This window comes from Sphaeramia orbicularis, chromosome 14, assembly GCF_902148855.1.
Source record: "Sphaeramia orbicularis chromosome 14, fSphaOr1.1, whole genome shotgun sequence".
NCBI lineage: Eukaryota > Metazoa > Chordata > Actinopteri > Kurtiformes > Apogonidae > Sphaeramia > Sphaeramia orbicularis.
In genome coordinates this window covers 20,409,394-20,434,367 of record NC_043970.1, presented here as the reverse complement: position 1 = coordinate 20,434,367, position 24,974 = coordinate 20,409,394, and the positions used below count along the sequence as shown (strand labels likewise).

At 37.9% G+C, this 24,974-nt stretch overlaps 1 protein-coding gene across 1 annotated transcript in view; it reads right to left on the bottom strand.

The window, feature by feature from the left end:
• Nucleotides 1-24,974, bottom strand: part of LOC115433301 (adhesion G-protein coupled receptor G4-like) — a 27,880-nt gene extending 2,906 nt beyond the window's left edge. Inside the window, exons 1-26 of the mRNA XM_030154628.1 lie at nt 24,959-24,974; nt 24,603-24,890; nt 22,501-22,598; nt 19,085-19,146; nt 18,900-18,948; nt 18,787-18,815; nt 17,685-17,839; nt 17,421-17,606; nt 17,270-17,343; nt 17,076-17,143; nt 16,926-16,962; nt 16,254-16,276; nt 15,922-16,067; nt 15,657-15,792; nt 12,018-12,118; nt 11,653-11,857; nt 11,406-11,571; nt 8,912-9,058; nt 8,659-8,787; nt 7,885-7,930; nt 7,690-7,793; nt 6,611-6,732; nt 3,812-4,080; nt 2,903-3,017; nt 555-633; nt 159-360 (exon numbers count right to left, since the gene is read on the bottom strand). Of these exons, the coding sequence (XP_030010488.1) occupies nt 159-360; nt 555-633; nt 2,903-3,017; nt 3,812-4,080; nt 6,611-6,732; nt 7,690-7,793; nt 7,885-7,930; nt 8,659-8,787; nt 8,912-9,058; nt 11,406-11,571; nt 11,653-11,857; nt 12,018-12,118; nt 15,657-15,792; nt 15,922-16,067; nt 16,254-16,276; nt 16,926-16,962; nt 17,076-17,143; nt 17,270-17,343; nt 17,421-17,606; nt 17,685-17,839; nt 18,787-18,815; nt 18,900-18,948; nt 19,085-19,146; nt 22,501-22,598; nt 24,603-24,890; nt 24,959-24,974 (3,052 nt within the window). The remainder of the gene's footprint in view (nt 1-158; nt 361-554; nt 634-2,902; nt 3,018-3,811; nt 4,081-6,610; nt 6,733-7,689; nt 7,794-7,884; nt 7,931-8,658; nt 8,788-8,911; nt 9,059-11,405; nt 11,572-11,652; nt 11,858-12,017; nt 12,119-15,656; nt 15,793-15,921; nt 16,068-16,253; nt 16,277-16,925; nt 16,963-17,075; nt 17,144-17,269; nt 17,344-17,420; nt 17,607-17,684; nt 17,840-18,786; nt 18,816-18,899; nt 18,949-19,084; nt 19,147-22,500; nt 22,599-24,602; nt 24,891-24,958) is intronic.

The window sequence follows — 24,974 nt, the reverse complement described above, 5'->3', positions numbered from 1 at the left end:
TTATGTGTGAGTTCTGTTAGTTTCTTCTGAAGTGAATGTGAAGTAGGATGTTGAGGAAAACTGTGTGCATAGAAAACCCTCTTGTAAATATATAAATGTACTGTATATTTAATATCTAACACAATGTTGTTTTTAGTCATTGTCTCAGGGTCAAACACCTTGCAGGGAGTTGAGTCCAGAGAACAGGAAAAGCATGGCGATTCTGGCCGGGCCCCATGTGAAGAAACCCACGGTCCAGGTGAATCCGAGTAACAGGGTGAGACTAGCAACTCCCTTCAGGTCTTTCATAAGACCGCCGTGGGTCCCAGCCGGGCTGTTGTTACGCATGCGTCGAATCTGGATGAGAACAACCACGAAAACCTGCAAGGAGATTCAAGTTTAAGGCAGGTGAAAAATATATGATTAACTCCTCCAAACACTAACACTACAGGATTTAGTTTAAGATTAATAGGTAAGATCACCATAGTTTTAGGTGTACAGCATATGGAACAGAGGTTACAGAATGTTCTTATAGACATGATTCCAGCTTTAAGATTATAAAATAAAAGATTTACCGCACTATTGAAGAGAAAAACCAGTACAGCGTAGGCCACCACTGACACATAAAATGCCACATCATCCTGGAGCCAACAACTGATTGACATGAAAAGGGAAAAAGAGATACTGAGATCAAGATGAAGTCTCACAGTCTCAAGGTTTCCACATGTCCTGGAAAACCTGGAAAATGATTGACCAATTTTCTAGTCATGGAAAACATGGAAAATGAGAAAAAAGGTCAAATGTCCTGAGAATGGTTAAGTTTTCCTAGAAAATTATTTATCTTCCCCCTGCCTTGTGACCTTCTGTGCCTAAGCCAGTGGTTCCCAACCTTATTTCGCTCATGACTCCATTTTAACATCACAATTTTCTGGTGACCCCAGACATTCAAAACGCAGAATTTTTTTTTTTTGCTTAAATTAATTTGTTTTTGATCATGTAATAGTTTGCTATACTATGTTGCAAATAAACATTAATTTTAGATGACATTTAGGTTATATAATGTATTTAATGCACCTTTTTGGTGTCTGCTTCTCAGTTTCTCTCAGAGATGTCTTAGTGGGGCCAGGAGGGCGAAGAAATCTTTCCATTCTCAGTTCAGTCCAGTTTTCTGACTGCACCTGTGTCCGGGCATGTTGATGCGTAGTAACGCACATGGTCACATGATTGGGTCAATCAAGATATGCCCTCTCAGATATTTACCTCCACCAAGGAATGGCGGAAGTAATGTTTTCATTGGGGTTTGTCTGTTTGTTTGTCTGTCTATTTGTTTGTGTGTCTGTTAGCAAGGTAACTCAAAAAGTTATGGATGGATTTGGATGAAATTTTCAGGAAATGTTGATACTGGCACAAGGAACAAATGATTAAATTTTGGTGGTGATCGGGGGGGACTGACCTTCCTTGGCAGAGGTCTGAGTGCTTTTCTAGTTTTTAGTAATTTTTAAAAAAAAATTGTATCAATTACTAGAAATTTCAGGCGACCCCAAGTTTGAAAGACACTGGCCTAAACTGAAAAGAAACAAAGGAAAATGTTTTTCAGCGATTTATTGAAAATATACAAGTATTTAGATTAGATAAGCGAAAAGAGAAAGTTGAGTAGGGAATTGCCCAGTTGAACGTTGTATCTCCAGTTTGTCACGCTAACGAAGTGCCACACTGTAATCTGGTGGTGTGTTTGCATTATTCTATGATACATTTTTCATAATTATTTTTCATAGATAAATTATAGCCATGGACTGCACATCAAATGTCTGAGTAATAAACATAGAAACAATCTGGGTAAATGCAAGTTACAACTAGAAAAGTTCACTTCCAAAGAATGAGGGGGACAGGGGAATGTATTAGTGCAGCTGAAAATGTCCTGAAAAGAGTGGGAACCCTGAGTCTGCTCAACACAATTTGATAAAGGAAACATCAGTGTCTTTAAGTTGCTTTGCTTGTTCCATCATATATTAGCTTGATTCTACTACACCTATAATTACGTGTCAAAATAGTCAGTAGTAGAGACTACTAAATTATTTCAGCTCTGGTTAAACGTTGCATTCTGGCTTTATCCACTTTTTCTCTATGAGAAGAGACATAAGTATACACAGTGTTAGATTTTTTAAAATGTATTTTTATTCATGTTAATGATGAGGAGAATCGTGTAAGAAAACAAATGCCTCTGCTTGCTGTGAGTCTTTCAGCCCATCAAAGGAGGGGTGTGGAGTACTAGTAATCCACTTTATTACTTAGGGAAATTCTCTTCAATAAAAGCTGTTTTATCTTCTGTTTCATGAAGATGAAAAGGAAAATGAAGTCCTTTTTAAACACAAAAATAGGACCAATGGCCCTGTATCTCACCAGCATGTTCTATCAAGAATCAATACGTTGAATTTGTGAGGTTTTCAGGTTCTGTCACTATGTTAGAGTCCTGTGGTCTAGATGCTGGAGATCAATCTCCCAATAGAAGTGGGTGGTACTTTCACTGGAGGATAACTCAACTAATTCAGTGAAAGTCCCTGTATGACTTCCTATCGGTGCTCAATAGTAACTATATTGATATCTCTAATCATTCCTATGGTATACCCATCAAAATATGGACCATTATAAGTAAAGGTACATTTCTAATATTTCAAAAATTCATCAAAATTCTAAAATCCAACAGGGTTCCCACGGGGTCTTAAAAAGTCTTAAAAGTCTTGAATTTTTGTTTTATGAAGAGGATCACAGCTGCTGCCGGTTCCCATGTAGTTTACATCCTGACTCAAACTCTGAATGTGATGAAAACGTGGGTTTAACAGTAAGTAAGGCATCATTGTGTGAAATTCAGTTAGTCTTATTTGAATTATTGAAATATATAACTGAATAAGATGCTAAAACTCACAAGTTGTCAGAGTTGTCCAGTGGCTTCACACTGGGCTGTGTGTCGGTGTACAAATGGCTGCCGTAGGCCTCTCTGTTCACAATGAGCACCAGGACACAGATGACCAGAGGAATCCCTAAAGGGACAGTTTAACATGCACAGTAATGAGGACTAACAAGCCTCATCGATATTTACCGTAATGCAGTGATTCGCAATCTTTTTCTGTCAGGCCCCCTTAGGAGTACGAAAAATCTCCAAGCTCCCCTCAACCCCAACAACAGTGTACCTGTGGTGCAATTATAACTGTTATTGAAAGAAACATCAATATCGTAAGAATACTTTTTGCTTTTCCTTGAATAATTTGTTGTGCAAATTAAAAATAACTTAGATTTTTGATTGAACAATACAAATGAGCTCAACAAGACTGCTCTCTGAGACAATATTTTTCCAAATAAAAATAGGAAATGTGCAATTATCTTACAACTATGACAATAAAGTAAATTTTTTTATAGAACAAGAAACAAATTTTGGTAACAAAGATGAACGTTTTAACAATATAAGTGGCTGCAATGAGCCCGTTTTCATTGCACAGCTCAGAACATCAAAGTGCAATCTGTATAAACTGTGCAAAAACAGAAACATGGCACATTTTTCTTTTCCAGTCCAATCCTTGTCCATTCTCCAAACCTAAACTCTTTGTGTAGTCTAGTGACAGATTACCATAGCAATAGATTTGTTTGTTGTACATCCCTGAAATGAGTCCAGGGTGCTCCAACGCTAAAACATTAGTTCCACCTGCTATATGTTCTAACCTGAAGAAAAAAAAAGTTTGAGAAACACTGCTGTAATGTCTTGATCAACATGTCTGTGTCTTATTAGAAGTATTTTAATGTGACTCTGTTCAGTCCGTCAGTCCACCTCATGACTCACCCCATCCCAGAGCGCAGAACTTTAGGATATAAGACGGCACATAGACATTAAAGACTTTGACGAGGGCAAAGTACATGTTCACAGCCTCTAATCCCATCCAGGTGAACGACGCCAGGAGGAAGTAATGCAGCGTGGATGCGACGGCAACACAGAGGCCATACAAGCCCCAGGAGGAGAGCCAGGAGTTGACCAGGAACACCAGGTTCAGACCCAGCAGGGCCAGGGAGAGGTTGATGAGGATCTGAGACGGGTAGTCTCGACGAAGTTTCCTGAGAGACACGAGGGACAAAGGCAAACGGTAAGACGAAAGGTTTTTAACTCATATTAAACATGGATTTAACCAGTGCTACTTTTGTAGCAGTTCCCAAATCTATTTTTTTCTGTTTAACCTATCTAACCTACCTAAGCGAATTTTTTTCATATATTTAAGGATCATGTAGGCATTCAGAAAAGTCATAGGTTATTACATCAGAAACCTGAAGAAAAAGTGACTTTCAACAAAGATATCAATAACTGAATCTAAAAATAAGCATCTCCATCCACCGTCATTTATCAAATTATATCAGTTTTGCTGGTGAATCAATATTGGAGAACATGACTGCGTTTCCACGTTCATTGTGGAGTCTAAATGGGTCATATCTGTCGACCATCAAAAGATGATAAACTGCATTTTACATGAATTATTTCCACATATTGATAGGTTTAGTGTTTCAGAAGTTACTAAACATTTTATATCAGTAAATGCTTTTGGTTGCCAGTGGCTGTTTGGGTCTGTGAGGGTTAATCTAGATCAGTGGTTCTCAACTAGTCTGGCTTCAGGGCCCACTATCCCCCCTCAATGACAAGCCGTGACCCAAATTGATAACAGTTAAGCTTCTCAGATGTATTTAATAAAAAAATGGGGCGTTTTGAACCTGAGGTAATACAGAATATCATAGTATGCCAACACAGAAGACAAGTTTAATGATAAACCAAACTGACCAGCAAGTGATGATGCTAAATATGTAAATATTCCCTTTAACACTAAATTAGGAACATTTCAACTGATACCACAAATGAAAAGTGCATTCAGTGACTTATTCAAGAATTAAACACGCAGAGGTTTTTGTCCTGAATATGGGTAAAACCATATCTGATGTGGTTGGTCTCATACCTGAGTTTTGCCATGATTTGAATTGGAAGTTTAACTTTTGGGTCTTTTTTTTATGACTGGGTGGTGCTCAGCTCCATAAAAAATAAAGCACTGGATTTGTTTCTTAACATTATTTTTTGCCCAGACATAGGCCTGTGACCTACTGAAAACAGGTTTGCGACCCACTTTAGGGTCACAACCCACCAGCTGAGATTCACTGATCTAGATACTTTGTGTATGAATAGGTTATTCATATGGATAGTAAAAACAGTAATATGTTAAGTGTCTTTAAATGTTTTTTTTTTGTTTTCTTTTTCAAATTAAGTGTCTAGTTTTAGCAGAATATTGCACACAAAGAGTTGTGATGAAGTGCTGAATTTTAAACCAGGGAAAAAGTGGTACATGAAGTTAATTCTCCCATTAGATTTATGTGATAATGTATCAGCCCACAGCCCCTCTTCAGGATCAATAATTATGAAGCTGAATCTTGAAATATCAGCTACTAAATGTAATGAGAAAGGATATTCCAGCAGTGGTCCAGTGGATTAAATACAGGAGTATCTAAACCCCTGAAAATAAGAATCATTGTGTTTAGAATGAGCTGTTTATATCTACAGAAGGAGCAGGTCCCCTCTGGGTTGTTGTGCCATTTTCTACTTTCTAAAAAAATGTTTAGGAAAAAAATAACCCAATTCTTGTCTGTTTCTGAAAGCCCTGGCTCAGTCAAGTATGAACAAACCTAGCAATTAGTTGTTGTAAACAAGCATGTTTGCTTATGTTCTCTCCCCAAAAATGATACAAGTACTAAATAATGAACCTAGCATACAAAGGAAACCAGCACAAACCCATGGAGAACATGAAAACTCTATACAGCACAGACCAGACATCAAACCCGGGACTTGAGGTGAAAGCATAGAACACAGAGCCAAGTAACAGTCTGGGTAAGAATAAGGCTGGAATCTCCAAACCAACGCATAGGGTCATTATTTTTAACCCAGCGTTGGGTCAAACCAACCCAACCAGTGTTTCAACAGGTGAAAACAGGTTAAAACATGTTATATGCATTCACATCACATCTTTTATAAGAAGGTCTGTCTGTCCATTGATGGATCAGTCCCTCCCCATAGTGTTTAACATGCAGTATCAAACAAACATTTTGAAATAAAATGAAAAGGTTGTGGTAGGCAAAGGTTAAGGTCACCCCGTCTGTCCATTCTGATAAATGCAGTATCTCAGCAGTGCCTTAAGCTTTCACTTGGACTCAAGGATGAATTGATTAAATTTTTGTGTCCAAAAACAAAGGGATTAGCTGGTAATTAAATTAACCAAAATTTGCTAAATGAAACTGTCCGTTACTAATTACATGTTGTTTGTAATTGAGATGCAAAGTTGCCACAAGTATTAGATCAGGGGTGTCAAACATATGGCTAACAGGCCAACAGTTTGACACCCTGCATTAGATTGAACTTTTCTGGTTAGTGTGTGCAGTAGCTCAGAACAAACAACTTCTCCCTTCTCTATTTTATAGCAGGTCGCATTCATCTTTCAGGTACAAAAGAAGACAAAACAAACACTGAGATTAGGGACTTCTGTGGTACTGAAACTCCACCATTACACAGTGAACCTGTAACAGTCAGTAAACACACTGCACATAGAGTAACTCTCACTCGAAGGCTGTGTAAGTGAGAACAGTGACTCCCAAGAAGAGCGATGACACTCCACAGCCAACATAGGTGATAATGGTCAAGATATGCTTATTAACCGGGTCCACCTCCGTCCTGGAGACATCCTGGACAAACACACAAACACACACACACACACAGTGACTACTGCTCACAGCTTATTTTATCATCTGTTGTAGTCTGAGGTTGATCTTTTAAGTGATTTGAAATGACAAAAGCAAACTTCATCTATATTTAGTAGTTCTGTTGCAGCACTAGAGTTGCAGTTTGTACAGGGGGATCTGAGTGAAATTAGCCAATTGTATTAAGACTGAGGAGGTTAAGAGAAAGTTGGATAGAGTAGAGGTCAAGAGGACCAGACTTGCATGATTTTACATGTGAAACACTGAAGTATACATCCCCAAATATGCACACAAGAAGCATGTATCTTCACACATGTACACAGTAATGGGGTCTTGTCTTGATGTTTGCATGGTTTGTTTTAAATGTCTAAATTGGGTAATGAAAGGAAGGGCCGGGGGGGGGGGGGGGGGGGGGGTTAGAGCATACACATACATCCCTAAAAAAGTATAAAAAGTCAGGAATTCTGTTATACAACGGCTTCTCAATCTTGCTGCTGTCCAAAAAGTTGGACTTGGACATAGATTCTATTCTTAACCTTTAATGTAGTTTACCATTAACCATTAATCATTGCAGTAAGTGTTTCTGACTTATTTAGCCAGAAAGTACCTTTATTTTGCCAAACTTCTGTCCTAGGCTTCAATGAAAAGCCATTAAGGAATGTGAATTGTTTACATTTTTATGTCAGCAGGAGAATTTATTTCACTGTTTTTGCCATTTTCCAATTGTTTGTCTTGAATATGTTTGCCCTTAGATAACCTTATTTTTGCGTGTAATATTACTTGTGCTCTGACACATCCCCACTCTGTTATGACTGGTCGGAAGCTTTTGTTGTGCTCTGAGTGCCCTCTGCTGGTAAATCTCTTCCTCTTTTTTTTAAAAAAAGATGTAATTGCTGCTACTGTGACTACATCAAACAGGAAACAGTAAAATTCAATCAATACCAAAAGAACTCCAAAGTGTGTAAGATGATCACACAGGCACGTTGTGTAGTCAGGGGTGCTGGTGAACTTTGTGCAGCCGTATCCGTCCCAGCCTCCGTGTCCATCTGGATGGTGACAGCAGCATCACATGAGACCAAGACCAGCTTGTCTTTGTTCTTCATGAGATTAAAAGTCTGCGATTGTAGCTGAACTCACTATTTAGATTGAAATTCCAGTACACACACTGCACGTCCTTGTAAAGCTTCAACAGATAAAATGCAGTTATCAGACAGAGGCAAAACGAAGATTATTAAAGGAGTGACATTTTGCTTTTTTAAATGGAATTGATTTTAAAACATTTCCCTGTGGTCTACATAAACTATAAATGCCATGCTTGGGTCTGAATTCTTCATTAATTCAACTCCACAGGTCCATCTTCAACCCTATTTATGACTAATGACACCAGAAAGAGCGCTGGCCCTTTAAATGCACATGAACCACTTCACGCCACACCCCTCCCAGGTTGTTGACTGTGCTGCTCTGTCCCATTCAACCACTTATGTTCGTTTAAACAACCAACAACTGAACATTTTAGGGAATCAGCTCGAAGTTTGGACATATTTTCAGTATGGACTACAACCGCTGCTGCTGATAAACAATTATGTCGTACTCAGAGAAATGTTCTTCGGAAGTCTTGACCTTATATGTGCAAATGTTGTGACGTAACTAGTTATAGACGTAACAAATTAAGAAGGAATTAAAACGGGTTGTAGAAATCCACTAAATTTTTTGCCAAAATGAATATAAAGATAGCTTTGCAGCACCTGGAGGGTTCAAATTCAAACTTTTTGAACTATTACGATCCAAATGCACAAATAAATGAACCAAAGACTAATAAAAGTGGGTTTAGCAAAATATGACCCCTTTAAGTAATGAGTTACTTCCATTAAACATTGTCTAGTTGTGTCTTTAAAGGAGAGCTGATCCTACATTATTGGGGACCAGATGGTGGAGTGTGACTTTGACGTAGTCCTCCAGGTCTTTGATCGGAGAGCTGGCGTTGGTCACACTGGCCGACACCACGAAGGTGTTGAGCATCTGCCCCTCTTGACAGCTTTGCTAATATGAAGAAAATATGCCTTTAACAGGATTTTCTTCTTTTTCCAATTATAATCTGTTATGTACGTGTAATAAGGTGGTGACCTGTAGCGATATGTAGATAAGATTTAGAACTCAACAACACCTTGAAGAGTCCTGGGAAGCCGTAGAACTGAAACTGAACTCTTGGGTGGCTCTGGTTCGGGCCACTTTCTGGGAAGTTGTGCTGCAGGACAGATGGCAGTGAAATGAAAGCCACAGTGCCGTTTAAAGGATTCCTGTTGATGAAAATCTATAACACACAGAGAGAAATTCCATCAGATTTTTCCTGTTCAGATCCAACGTGCTGCTCTTAATTTAAATAAATAATAGAAGCAATTTTTTCAGCTCATCTGAATGTGACTCAATGCAGACCTTGAAACCAGAATATGAAGTATATTGTATAAATTCTATTTTTATACACACCAATAGAAATAGAAAATTGGGTCATGAAATGATATGTAAATTGGAAGACAATCAGTGTCTTTCTATCTGAGAAATAGTCCAGGTTATAAAGTATATTATATTTTCTAATGTTTGGGCAATTTATGATCAGAAACTAAATAATAATAATAATACTTTTTCTTTAGTAAAACCTTCCATATATGACCAAAGAAACATATTCTCAATTAATATATGGGGAGCAAACAGCTTGCAAAGAAAAACTTCAGTTAATCAAATTATTTTTGATATATTGCCCGGCTCTAATATATAAGAATAACCTTTATCATCTCCTCTATTAGAGCCTGGTCAATACACTAGTGGTTACAACATAAGATTAATGCTGGACTACAGTTAGCTCTTTGAATGTATAAAATAGCAGTTACTTTAAGTACTGCTGCAGGTTGACTGAAGCTTTAGCACACAGAGATCCTGAGATCAACCACAGACAATGACAGGGTATTGGTTGGTTCTTTTAGACTACGTTCAGACAGCAGGTCTTCATGCACAGTTTGGATTTTTTTTTTTTGTGAAATCCGATTTTTTTTGTGTGCTCGTTCATATTACATTTCAAATGTAAGTATGAACTGAATGCAACCCTGAAGTGACCCGCACAAAAGAGGTCCTGACGTAATACGTGACCACGCTGGCACGCACTAGGTTTACAGAAGTAAGTATGTTTTTCCTGCCGCGTCTCCTCCTAGGATGCAGAATTGTGACGTTTGTCACATTTCAGTGACATAAAGATCAAATAAATGCAACCTGGCTGTTCAGACTGAAGTCGCGTTGCAAAATATCAGATACGTATCTATTTATGTATTTAGGACCACATATGAAAGTGACCTGGGTCAGATTTGAAAAAATCGGATTCACGCTGTTCAAACTGTCTTTAACAGATTGGATACAGGTCACATATACGCAAAAAAAATCGGATTTGGGCCACATTTGCCTGCAGTCTGAACGTAGCCTTAGTCTTGATTCCTGAACTAGGATTTACATCCTTCAAATTGTTTTGCTACAATTCATAACGGTTAGAGGTGTGGGATCACAGGTAAATCTTAATCAAAAGTCAAGAAGCAACTGAAGTTTGATATCTCTAATTTCTAAAATATACAACTTATTTAAGACACCTCTATATTGACATTTTTTAAAAATTTCAACACTATCAAAACTGCTATATGTTCCATGTTCATTCCATGGGGATGAATATTGCCTTTACAATAACCTCATTTTGGTACAGTCTACTCTCGTTATACCGCCAATTTGGCCGTGAACGGAAGTTGGCGAAAATGGCGTTACAACGGGTTGCGTCCATAATGTGCATGTCTTTACTGTATGATGTCTATGCTGCCTCTGTTAACCCGTTCTAATTGCGTTTCTAAATAAATCTTGATTCTGTTATGTTGTAAGGGATCATTTAAAGTGGGGAAACATTTTAAGCATTATTATACCGTGTCGGGAAATGACACCCCATCATCTTGAGGCTTTGGCTTAATCCCACGTCCTCTTCCCGACATCCTGACCTACTGAGTGTTCTGCGATAAATGAACGGTGGCCGTTCCGTAGACCTACTCGTAGCTTGTTGCGATCAGCGTCTGGCGCGTTTGTTTCAGTGCATTGTTAAAATTTATGTGTACTCGATGGCAATCACGCTGGCAGTATAATGGTCGGGAAATCAATGGTATAAGTGTTGTTTGTGCATGGAACAGGGCTGGCGATAGGCGGAAATGGCGGTAGCTAATGGAATAATGCATTGGGGATTTTTGTGCAATGGTTTTGGTCGGCGGTGAGCGAAAATGGCGGTATAACGGCGGGCGGTTTAACGAGAGTAGACTGTATATAATTTCCTCTAGTGCTGTTGGATTTTTTTCTGCTGATTTGCTGTTAAGTTCTACACACAGTATTAGACCAGCTGCAATCCTTTCTAGGAGGATTGTGTTTTTCCTTTTATACGTCATTTTACACAAAGGGCCGTATTTATTTGTCAATCACCTGAAATACTGACTTTGCTCTGGTGACGAGAGAAAGTTTTTGTTACCCCAACTGAGACCTGGCTCTAGGCTGCCCCCCCTTTAAAGACTATCAGGCTCCACTGCAGAACCTGATACACTGATTTCTCAGGGGTCTCCTGGTTTGATTGTCGTTGTTTATCTGCTAACCTCAGGCTTTAATCCCACCCGGTCAGATAAAACTCCAAAACTTAAAGTGCTGAACTCTCCAGGAACAACATCCACTACTGAAACAGCCACAGCCGGTGCGACCAGGCTGGCCGAGCCCTCGTAGCCCATCATCCTGTCTCCCACTGCCTCTGTGATGTTCAGGATGCTGTGGGAGACACTTACGGTAATGAACTGCAAAACAGAAAAGCCACCTCATTTGTATTTCTGTTCATTTTTTGGCACTTACGTGTTTGTAAACGGCAGCAGGTAGCTGTCGGACTTCAGGATGTCAGAGATGACATTGATTAGAGATTGACCCAAAGTCGGTGTTAGTACGCTGAGGTTCACGATGGCCTCTAACTTGTCGAGGACTGTGGCCAACTCGTCATAGTTGAGAGTGGAGTGGTTTTTCAGTAAACTGTCAATCATATGCACAACATCCTGTGCGTTCTCTGAAGATGAAACATAGAACATGTAGAATAACATACAGCAAGGTGCTTCTTTAACAGTTACTGCATTTGGATCTTTATCACTACTATTCATTAAAGGTTTAGTCATTTAAGTATTTACACAGAGGTAATTGCAGCACAAGACAAAAACTGCGATATAAACCTGTAGTGACTTCAACGTGGTCCAGATCTGGGATGGTCTCCACCACTAGAGGACAGTCCTCCATGTCTGGATCCAGCCAGTGGGTATTAATGCAGATTTTACTAAGACAGAAAAAATGTAAACATAACAGACGTGGGTCAACTTAAGTGGTTGTGTAAGATTCAAAGACGTTTTTTATTGTCACTTCACCAGATGCTCAGGACATACAGAGAATTTAGATACAGTTTCTCTCTCACCATGTTATTAAACGCCATGCAATTTTTAATAAGAAAAGCACTCGGAGAGCACAGACCTCCGCCAAGGCAGATCAGTGGGCCCCTGTGGCCCCCCCACCCCTGATCACCACCAAAATTTAATAATTTCTTCCTTGTGACAGTATCAACATTTCCTGAAAATTTCATGAAAATCCGTCCATAACTTTGAGTTATCTTGCTAACAAACACACACGCACACAAAGCGATCACAATACCTCCTGGCAGAGGTAAAAAAGCAAAAAGAGGAAAGAATACAGGGTGAGTCAGAAAAAACGCTCTTTCCATTTAAAGAAATTGTACTGCTAAAACGGAAACACTGATTTTTCTTTTGACCATACAGTCATATTGATGTGGTTATTGAGCATGTCTGGTGATGTAGTCATAGATTTATTGCATTGCATAAGAGAGAGAAGGTCCATTGTTTATTGGGCACTGAAATACCTGCCAACACAATGTATGCCACAGTGAACAAACTTGAAATTGACAACAATTACAGGAGTCGGGGCTTTGCTTTCACACTCAGGACATAGGCCTACATGACAGTGCCCAGGGAGTTTTCATCATGGCAAGACCACAGCGATTGCAGGTATTATTTCCTCATCGAGTTGTCTGTTTGGGTCAGGAGAGAGAGTGGCCACCTAGATCCCCGGACTTGACCCCCCTTGATTTTTTCTTGTGGGGGTATCTTAAAAACCGTGTGTATCAGACTGTTCCACAAACTCTTCAGGAACTCCGAAATCGCATCACGGCTGAAATCCAAGCCCCGCGACGAACACAAATGGCGAGAAGAGCTGTGTTAGAGATGCGACAACGAGCACAGATTTGCATCAATCTGAATGGTAGCCAGGTTGAAGGTCGTGCCGGACGACTTCGTTGAGACAAAACATTTTGATGGCGAGTAAACATGCTGTAATGGTTGACAATTTCAATTTCATTCACGGTGGCATAAACTGTGTTGGCAGATATTTCGGTGCACAATAAACAATGGGCATTCCCTCTGTTATGCTATGCCATAAATCAATGATTCAATCGCCAGACATGCTCAATAACCACATCAATATGACTGTACAATCAAAAGAAAAATAAGCATTTCCATTTCAGTGGTACAATTTCTTTAAATGAAAAGAGCGTTTTTTCTGACTCACCCTGTACAGGGTGGGGAAGCAAAATTTACAATATTTTGAGGCAGGGATTGAAAGACAGTGTATGACCAATTAGTTTATTGAAAGTCATGAGAATTTATTTGCCACAAGAGAATTTACATAATAGAAAATGTTTTTATTCTATGTGTCCTCCTTCTTTCTCAATAACTGCCTTCACACACTTCCTGAAACTTGCGCAAGTGTTCCTCAAATATTCGGGTGACAACTTCTCCCATTCTTCTTTAATAGTATCTTCCAGACTTTCTCGTAATAGTTTTGCTCATAGTCATTCTCTTCTTTCCATTATAAACAGTCTTTATGGACACTCCAACTATTTTTGAAATCTCCTTTGGTGTGACGAGTGCATTCAGCAAATCACACACTCTTTGATGTTTGCTTTCCTGATTACTCATATGAGCAAAAGTTTCTGAAAAGGTATGGATAATAGTGTTAGGTATGATTATGACATCAATATATGTTTGGTTTCAAAACAATTGACGTAGTGCCTGCTGAGAAAAAACAACTAAATGTTCGTTGTAAATTTCTGCTTCCCCACCCTGTAGAGTAAGAATAAATAAATGGTATAAAGGATAAACTACAGTAGAATATAAAAGGGATATATCAGATCCATTTACAACAAGTGGTGCCAGGCACAACAAACCCTGCCCCTCGCACATATTGTAGCTTATTTTGGCATCGATCCAGCTGATGTCATCATGTCTATGAGTGTGATGATCTTACCATATCAATTGCCTCTAGATATGTGCCAAGTTTGAAGTAAACTGAAACAAAATTGATGTTTTTATAGACATTTGAAATTCCGCCCATTACATGTAAATGGATTTTAAAAATTCATAAAAATTTTAACTTGGACCTACTTTTTCCAAAATGTAACCACATCTATTCTTGGTCACTGGCAATCTATAAACCCAATTTGGTATGAATTCAACCAATAGTTTTGCTGCTATAGTGTTAACAAACAAAGAAACGAACAAACCGAACCAAAAACAACCAAAAACACCTCCCTTTTGGGGGCGGGGTAATAACAGTGGTAGTGCCATTCAATTACGCTTATAAAGTGAGGAGCTGCATAATGGAACAAAACAGCAGCAAATATGACAGCAGTCAATGTTTGTAATAAAGTACAGAAGACAGTCAGCAGCAGATATGAGAATATCACAGATTGTAAGTCAACAGTCTCATGTGCAGATTAAAGTACTTTTGGTGTAGTCTGATAAATTACCGTTGCTGATACTGTAATACCCCTGGTTGTGTTTCAGAATATTTATCCAGTAATAACTGATTAGAAAATGATTGAATAGAACAGTTTCCTTAAGTGAAGAGTTAAGTCCTGTTAAGTAGCGACACTAAAACTCATTTTTTTAACCTGCATTATGTGTTTATGGCTCTGTAGTTGTTACCCCATGTCAGCTTTGTCATAAATTGATTGACTAATATCTTTAATAGTGGTGAATCAACCTATTGAAATAAATTAAATGCAGTGAGTCCTTACACATCTATGTGGCAGTTTGTCCTCTCAGCCAACTCTGCTCATTATCTACACACTCCTGATTAATGCTTTTACAGCACAGTCATCTACAATTATTGTCACACTGAATCAACATGCACAAAGAGCAGTGAACTCAGTGAGGCAGATGTGTAAATATATACCAGCGGATGTAATCAATACTCACACAGGCCTCGATCTATTGATGTGTTAAAGTCATGTTGACTGAGCCAACAAACACACACATGTCCTCTTTCCTGAATGTGACAAATGGCCTGCATGGCACCAGTTTAGTAAAAACTGATAATGGTAAAGTATATATCAACTCAGACGGCATTAAAAACACTAATATATACACACAACAATTCAATATAACGTGTTAACATATAATAATTTGGATTGTAGTTGTAAACATCAGAAAGAAAACATTTTTATGTAGTTTTATAGTTTTGTCAGTAGATTTTCATGATTTGCTGCCGCTGGCAGTGAACAAAATGCAAATAAATTAAGTGGTAACTGACTATATTTTACCTACTTACTTTTCTTTTGGTGTCACTGTAAGGCTTTTTTGTGCTTTTCTTACAGACGTCTCATCAGTGTTTGGATGAATGAATAAAATTTCCTGTCATTTCCTTATTCCGTGACACTTGGAGTAGATTTTACTCATTAATAAATGGCCTCTGTTCATTCAAATTTAGAAGGAAGACATTCCAGAATACACTTTAAGATGGCTCACCAGTGGCGGGTGGCGTTACGGAGACAGTTGTAGGGTTTGGGGCATGGCAGAGTGGTGTTTTTTCCTCCTGAGGTAGCTGGCCACTTGAACACACCTTTCCTGGTGTGGTGTGTTTCTGCTTCACACTGAAATTTATCTACAGCAGTTTGACACCAATTATATTGGGAAAAAAAACATATTTGATGTGTCTTGACATCAGCTAAAAGTTAAAAGGCATAGTGTCTTTACATCAGGTAATCTGTAACGTAACCTGATTAACACTCACATATGCGACTTATCAGTATGTCCTCTGTTGCTATGGAGACAGATCCAATTTTATAAGGCTTCTCCAGCAGGTCCTGTATCTCCTTCTCCATTTCCTGTGTGTCCGACTGCAACATCTTGACCTGAACCTGGAAAACACAGCTCTCTCTGCAGACAGTGCACAAACAGTAGTTTATTAAAGCTCAAACAAAGCCCATTATGAGTGCTCTGCAGCAAGAAAATTAAAATGTACCTGTATAGGTTAAGTCAGTTACATTATTGTTTGTCTTGTATGCATTATTTTCTTTTTTTTTAGTTCTTGATTTAAGTCACATTCCACTATACAATCCATACCTTGAAACCCCGAAGACCAACACCTGAGGAAGAATAAAAATATTGACAGTGCCTTTAAACTTTTTCAGTCCAGTTTAAACATTTTCAGTCCAGCACAGAATACACAAGGATTAAATCCAGTCACATTTTTTGTTTAATAAAGGATTTTATTAAGTCACCATTAGCTGCACATGAACATTCAACCTGACTCCAGTCAAAGGTAAAATAGCTCAAATTACTGCTCAGTGTGAAGGTATAACCTGCAGCAATTTAGCCTATTTTTTCACTTGTCTTGTGGCTCTGCTGCCATTGCCTGTATAATTATATTTATATATGTATATATATATATATATATATATATATATATATATATATATATATATATATATATATATATATATATATATAAAATCAGAATCTTATATTGCATATTATGTGATTTAGCACAAACAGTTTGAGGACTGGAAAAGGGGGGCAGGACTAGATGAGCAGTGACTTCTTCCTACTCCCTTTCAGGCACAATAGTTTTATTTTCAGTTTTTATGGGTTTTTTTCCCTATTTTTTTTTAATTACATTTGTGTCTGAAATAAACTAAACTAAAGCTAAACATTGAAACAGGCTCTTTTTGCTTTTTATGGACACAATTATTCAATGTCACGTTTATTAAATGAGAAACTTTTATATTTACTCACTCTGTTATAAATGCTGGACTGCCTTTTAAGCCGACGTCTGAAAGTAACATCAGAAAATTAGCAGTTAGAAGTTCACAACCTGGATCAGATTATGAGATGTTTCATGAGACAGATGAAGAGCTAATAGACGGCAGATGTCACATATTGTACCTTTGAGCTGTGGTGAGCAGCTGAAGGTCCAGCACCATCATCTTGTCATCAGGTAGACTGGTGTTGAGCTGGAAAGAGTTACAGGGCTCTAAGCATATTGTGTTCTGGAGAATTAACAGGACTGGAGAACTATTCCTACACTATTCTGGCCTGTTGAAATAATTAGATGAGCTGTGCTGTTATGCGAGTCATACCCAGGTGGAAAGAGTCTGCTCTGGGTCACAGTCTCCGGTTATGGACACGTTTACCTCAACCTCAAAATACAGCTCTGCAAATGATTAGACAAAACAGACCTTAGGGGTTTCGTAGAGTGAAATATCTTTTCGGTTTTGTCATTAGACTGACCTGAGATGTTTGCAGGTGGTGTTGTGAAGGCAGAGGCTGTGGCTGTGGCTGTGGCTGTGGCTGTGGCTGTGGCTGTACTGGTAGGAGTACGTGGGGTGACGGATGTAGCTGTAAATGCTGAGGTTGTGACTGGGGTCAGCTCTGTCGTTACAACAGAAGGACTTGCAGTGGTGGTGGAGAAACTTTCTACAAACAGATGAAATGTTCTGAGGTGGTGTGTGAGGTCTGCAAAACCACACACATGCATGCTGGGAAGTGTCATACCAACAGGCGTGGTGTGTATGCTGTTATTCTCAGCTAGCAGTCGCAGTAGACCACTGGGATCATCATAGGGAATGCTGAGATGTTTGTGCATTGCATCCTGCACGTCTGCCACGTCCAGGCTGGGGATGACGCTTATATGAACCAGGCAGTTAAAGCTGCAGGGAGACAGACACATTATCTACTGTAGCGCATGTTGGTCTATGAGCAGTAATGTGTGTGTACTGAATGAATTCTGTTATATGTCAATTTGTCTTTGGATTTTAAGTGCCATACAAAATTTGACACTCTCCATTCCATATATATAACAGCATGTTGCAAGAAAGGAAAGTAATGTGAGGAATTCACAGGTTGCAGCTAAAAGTTATTTTCATTATCAATGAATCTACCAGTATATATAATGTGAAAATGAATTAATTAAAGGTTAGCATACAGTAGCAAGAAAAGGTGTGAACCCTTTGAAAAGTGGTATTGGCATATTAGATGGCTGGATAGATAGATGGCTAGATGGATGGATAGATGGATGTGGAAAATTATTTTAGAAGATGTGTGGATTTTTACCACTGCCAAGGAGGTTATATTTTCATTGGGGTTTGTTTGTTTGTCTGTTTGTTAGCAAGATAACTCAAAAAGTTATGGATGGATTTTGATGAAATTTTCAGGAAATGTTGATACTGGCGCAAGGAACAAATGATTAAATTTTAGTGGTGATCAGCGGGGTTGGAAGGACTGATCTGCCTTGGCAGAGGTCTGCGCTCTCTGAGTGCTTTTCTAGTCTGTATATGGGATTTTCAACGCTATAATCAATTAACGCTACAGACAAGTTTCACTGTAGATGATTTCAGTTGAATTTTTTTCCTCTTGTCTAACATTGTGTAACATAAGCTACCTCATGCTCATGTATGTAAACAATCAGCTCTCTGTGCAACACAAAGTCCACAAAGCATACCAGCATATGATAAATTTACTTCTTAGCCTATGAAATATTAAAAAAAAAGTAATTTTCTGCAATTATAATACAAAGTCCAAATATATAGCATCTTGCATCAATTTTTCACACTGCAAAAGTTTGTCAATTTTTGCTTAAGAGCTTAACTCTTGTTACCTGCTGATATTGTCAGGAACCCAACGCACCTACAATAACAAGTAAGGCATATTATGACAAAATGCACCCTCATGGATCATGCTTATAATGATAAAACATTTTCAAATCCTTACCCGTCTCTCTTCATGTGATGGTTTTATGATGCTTGTTCCAGCCCTTAATCTGTATAAGAGGTGACACAAAATCAGATTGTTTATAGCCCATCAGGTTTTATCACTGACATAAACATGCTGCTTATGGAACAGTGATACTGGTTTATTGGTGCACAGTATGTTTGAAGTCATGTCAGTGTTCCTACCTGGACGCCTCGTACACAGACACTCTGTGCAAATAGATGTTGTTTGGTAACACCTTCCTGAGCTGCACAATCAACAAATAGAGGAGACACAGATATTTACAGTAAGGGAGCTCATACAGGTGTGTTTGGTCACAATAATGTCCATATTGTATATTGCATAAGTAGGGGTCGTTGCCGTATAATGCAATGACAAATTAATTTTAACTTTTGCTGAGAGTCACCAAAAGGTTGAGTTTTTACTAACCCATAAAGACCTAAACAGCCACCAGTGACTGAAAGCATCTACTGATCTAAAATGTTTAATAACTTTTTAACCACTAACCCTGTCAATGCATGTCAGTAATTCAGATAAAATGCAGTTTCTCAGCTTTTCAGCGGCATCAGATATGACTCATTTGGACGTTCAGTGGCTCCATAGTCAACGTGGAAACACTGTCATCTTCTGTAACACTGATTGAAGAGTAAAACCACTGTAGTTCGATAAATGACAATGGTTGTAGACACTTGTTTTTATGTTTAGCTAATGATATATTTTTCTGGAAAAGATGATTTTGCTTCAGTTTTCTTTGCTCTCATATAATGATCTTTTAATTTAAAATGAGCTTTTATGAACGTCTACCTGATCATTGGATTAAATGTTGGAAAATACCTGATTTTCATCAAAAAATGCAGAGAACGATCATAACAAATCACTTTGGAAAGGTTAAATGTTGAGAAAATCTTTTGAAAGTCTGCACATAAATAGTTCTGTGCCTTTAAGGGTTAAGTGATGGTACATGTAATAAATATTTGCATGACAGAGTAACTTAATTACTTGATTAACTTCTTTGTGTTACTTTTTTAACAAAACTACAGTAGGACTTGTAGTACCACATTATATCATAACAGTGCAATATGTAATAATGTAATAATTTTCACCTCATTTTGAAATAACACCGCATTTTATAACATGCCGCATTTTGTAATAAAATTCTTGAACACATTTTGTAATAAATTATTGCATATTGTAACAATTATTACTAAACTTTTTTTTAAAGGAAATGTAGTAATTTGGTGCATTATGTAATACACCATCAAAATTGATACCTTGATTGGAAAAACTATCATACCATCAGAACAACATTAAGCATTCCAGCTTAATTAGAATTTGTTTTAAAAAAACTAGTGGGATGTTTCATTTGTCAAACTTAAATCAAATGTAACTGTATTCATTATAATGGAGAATGTGTTTGCAAGCTAGAGGCAAAAGCTGCATTAATTCAGTACTGACAAGAAACTTACTGTTGCACTGAAATTTGGAAGACACTATACGTATAAGTTACTATAAAATGCGGCAACGTTTATTACAAAATGTGTTCAAGAATTTTATTACAAAATGCAGCGTTATTACATAATGAGGTGAAAAATTATTACATATTGCACCATTATTACATAATGCAGCTCTACAGGGCTCTGTCTAAAAACCATTTTATTCAATGAACAGAAGCTCCAGAAGTTCAACACTAAAATCGTATTAGCTAACCATTATTGAATTAATGCTATTATTAAGTGATGTAGCTAAGATGTGATAGCAGGCTGTAAGTACTGTGAAACTTCATGAATTATTTGTGTGACAAAATCATTTGATTTTAGTGTAACCTCTTAACCACAACTGCAGTAGACTGTCAATAATAAACAGGTTTAATCAACAAAATGAAGTTCAAGTCCCACACAGCAGACATTAACACTTCTACTGGCCTTAACCCATAAAGACCCAGTGTGACTTTTGTGGCAGTTCCCAAATTAATTTTTTGTCTGTATTTAACCTTTCTTACGCAAGGCAAGGCAGGTTTATTTCTATAGCACATTTCATGTACAAGACAATTCAAAGTGCTTTACAAAAAACATTAAAAGCATTACAGCAGAAGCAATAAAAAGTATAGGCATGAGAGAAACAAACAAACAAACAAAACAAAATCAGATAAACAGATAAAACAGATAAAAACTTAAAAGAATAAAAACTCTATTCAAATGCAGCTGAGAACAGGTGGGTCTTTAACCAGGATTTAAATAAACTGGGTGTTTCAGCTGATCTTAGGTTTTCTGGAAGTTTGTTCCAGACATGTGGAGCATAGAAGCTGAACGCAGCTTCATCGTGTCTGGTTCTGACTCTGGGAACTGACAACAGACTGGATCCAGATGACCTGAGGGGTCTGGTGGGTTCATACTGAGTCAGGAGGTCACTGATGTATTTAGGTCCTAAACCATTCAGAGCTTCATAGACCAGCAACAGAACTTTAAAGTCTATCCTCTGACGGACAGGCAGCCAGTGGAGGGACCTCAAAGTTGGACTAATGTGGTCCACTTTTCTGGTCTTAGTGAGGACTCTAGCAGCAGAGTTCTGAATGAGCTGCAGTTGTCTAATGGATTTTTTAGGTAGACATGTAAAGACACTGTTACAACAATCAAGCCGACTGAAGATGAATGCATGGACTAGTTTTTCCAGGTCCTGCTGAGACATCAGATCTTTTATCCTTGAGATGTTCTTAAGGTGATAGTAGGCTGATTTTGTGACTGCCTTGATGTGTTTTTCAAAATTTAGGTCTGAGTCCATTACTACACTCAGATTTCTGGCCTGGTTGGTGGTTTTTAGGTCTGTAGAATGAAGCTCTGTGGTGACCTGCAGTCGTTTCTCTTTGGCTCCAAAGACAATTACCTCAGTTTTGTTTTTCTGAAGTGATTTATCACCATATTGTAATATTATCCTCTGTATTTTGTGAATTTTCAGTGAAAATCAAGTATTTTCTAATATTTAATTTACTGATCATGTAGATGTTCATAAAAGCTCAGATTAAAGTTGAGGGTTACTCTATCAAAAACAGATAAAACTGAAGAAAAAGTGGATTTTTCAAAAAGATATCAATAACTGAACATAACCCCAGTGTCTCAATTCACTGTCATTTATCAAACTCCTTGGGTTTTACTGATGGCGGTGTTTCCACGTGCTCTATGGAGTGTCTAAACGTCCAAATGGGTCATATCTGATGACCATAAAACGATAACAAACTACATTTTACACCAATGATTTACATGTATTGATAGGATTAGGGGATCAACAGGTATTAAACAGTTTAGATCAGTAGATGCTTTTGGTTGACGGTGAATGTTTGGGTTTTTATGGATTAAAATCTAATTAGTTAAAAAAAATGTACTAAAGGACCATCAGTACTATTATAAGATCAAAATAAAATAAAAGACACAAGAGTGTAGGTAGTGTTTCAGGTTTCCCATCTGTTTCCTAAAAATCTAGTAGAGCTTTATCATAAGCTTTGCAACTATTATCTCCTATCAGGACCAGATGGTGCCTCATATGGCTATAAATAACATAAATAAATAACAGTATGTGATGTGGTGCAGAGGAACAGGCTTTGCTTTACCCAGTTGTGGGCGATGTCTCTGGCTGTGTAGAGCTCAGTGTTATTCTCGTCGTCACGTAAGATGGCAAACAACAGTCTCACTTCATAAATAGACCATTCTGCCAACGAAAGAGAATATATACTCTATTAAAAACGTGTAAAAGTTGGATTAGAACAAAATATTACAATGATTTTAAAGCTGTGCCTGTTAGGTACAATTACCTGTCAGGATATGAGTTAAATATGTATAATTACAAAAGGTAGTATTAATGTTCCAAAGCTGACTGTAGATCTGAAAAATCGGATTTATGTGAAAGGTTGATGGTTTTTAGGTGAAATCTCAGCAGGTTCTAGCTTCACAGGGAGAAAATGCCAACCAGTTAAAAGATTGGTCCTTTTGATCTGAACCCATAAAGGCCCAGTGGCAGCTCCCAAATTAATGTTTCTCTTTATTTAACCTTAAGTGATTTAGCACCATTTATAACCATTTAGCATCCTTCAGGGAAAATCAGGTCTTTTGCTATATTTAATTTACTTATCATGTAGATGTTCATTAAAGCTCAGCGTCAATTCAAAGGTTACTGTATCAGAACAGAGAAAACTAAAGAGAATGTGACTATTTTCAGCAAAGATATCAGAAACTGAACATGAAAACAAGTGCTGTCATTTATCAAACTCCATGGGTTTTACTGGTGAGTCAATATTGTAGAAGATGACAGTGTTTCCACATTAACTATGGAGCCTCTGAACGTCCAAATGGGTCATGTATGATGACCATGAAAAGATGACCAACTACATTTTACACCAATCATTTACATGTTTTGACTGGATTCATGGATCAACAGTTTTTAAACATTTTAGATCAGTAGATGCTTTTGGTTGCAAGTGACTGTTTGGGTCTTTGAGGGTTCATGTTATATGTCATAGTATAACATATAGTATAACAGTTATAAAACCTTACAAATCTCTGTATGGACGGGCTCTTAAAGTACTGGATAAAAAACCGAGACTAGCTGTTAAGCTACTATTAAGCTTTGACAATTTAATAATTTTCATTGACCTTTGTCTGATTCATAAAATAATTAATAATGCAGCCCCTTCCCCCTTGAAAAATTATGTACAGTCGTGCTCTGAGCTCAGAGTGAGGGCCTTCAGATCCACATCAAATGGTGACTGCATTATCCCAAACGCGGCTCTGCTGTTGCACAGACTGCCTTCTCATATAAGGCTGTTAAGAGTGGAATGGGCTCCCCACCAATTTGAAAACTTGCTCCATTTACAAGTGTTTTTATAATGTTGCAAAAAAAAAAAAGACTCCTAAATAACCCGCACTGCCAATACTAATATTGATTCTAGTGCCAATGGCAAAAATTTCTGTCTGGTCAAACAAAGCAAATATCGTACTTATCTCTGTACACATGTATTGTATAAACTGTATTGGTTAATTCTACAGAAGTTTTTAGCTCATTAGTTTTTACTCTTGCATTTTCTTCTACATCTGGTTTGCTATTGTAGGATTAGCCTATTTATCTATTTATTTATTTATGTATTGTTCTCTCTTTTTTTCCTCTCCTTTACTTTCTTTTATATCTTATTCCTATTCTGGGAAATGTTATTGTACTTTTAGAATGTAAGCCCCTTTTTATGTACTTGGCTGTAACTCTTAAGTCTGAGCAAACTTTCCTATATCTGTCATGTCTAACGGTTTTCTTCCAGTGTATTAAGACTTTGTAATCTATATGATGCTTTACTATGATAGTTGTTTGTCTAGGACAACAGACGGAAATTAGCTTTTCTGCTAAATCTGGTGCATGTATCTTGTTCTTTGCAACTAATGCCAATACACACTGTCCTTTAGCTAAATAAATAAATACAAATACAAATACTTAACTGACAAATTGACAGGGGTTCAATATCTAATCTGAGATCTGAAGACATAAACTGACAGCAGACTCAGAGTCTACACTGGCATAGGAAAAAGCCATTACCATTTAATAAAACTGACAAGATTTCTTGCATTAAAGTGTACCTTAATTTGGTGTTCAATATCGAGAAAATACAGAGACTAAAAATTGCACTCAAAGTACACAAACTAAAAATATCCAGAAACATTCGACGCTCACCACACTTGAGGCTACGATCAGGAACCGGGGGACAGGTCTGAGTGTCCCAGTTGTCCTGCTCCCACTTTACCAGGTCGCCCTCTGTGCAGTGTAGTGACATCACTTCCTCTCTGCTGCGTTCACGTCCCCACAGTCGAAACAGTGACGCTTTTCCCCACAGACTGCTGAACTGAATTATCTCGGGTTTGCCATTGACCAGCATGTGTGAAGCACCGAGTGTTAGCGTTCCATTGGGGGCTAGTTGGCAGCATGAGGGAGAACTGGGGGTAGAAATATCTAAATCTTGAGCTAGGAGAGAAAAAAGACTGTAGCTTTACATGAGCATGGGCTGTTGGGCTATTTCGTCCTTTGTTTACCCTGCCAGTAGCACAT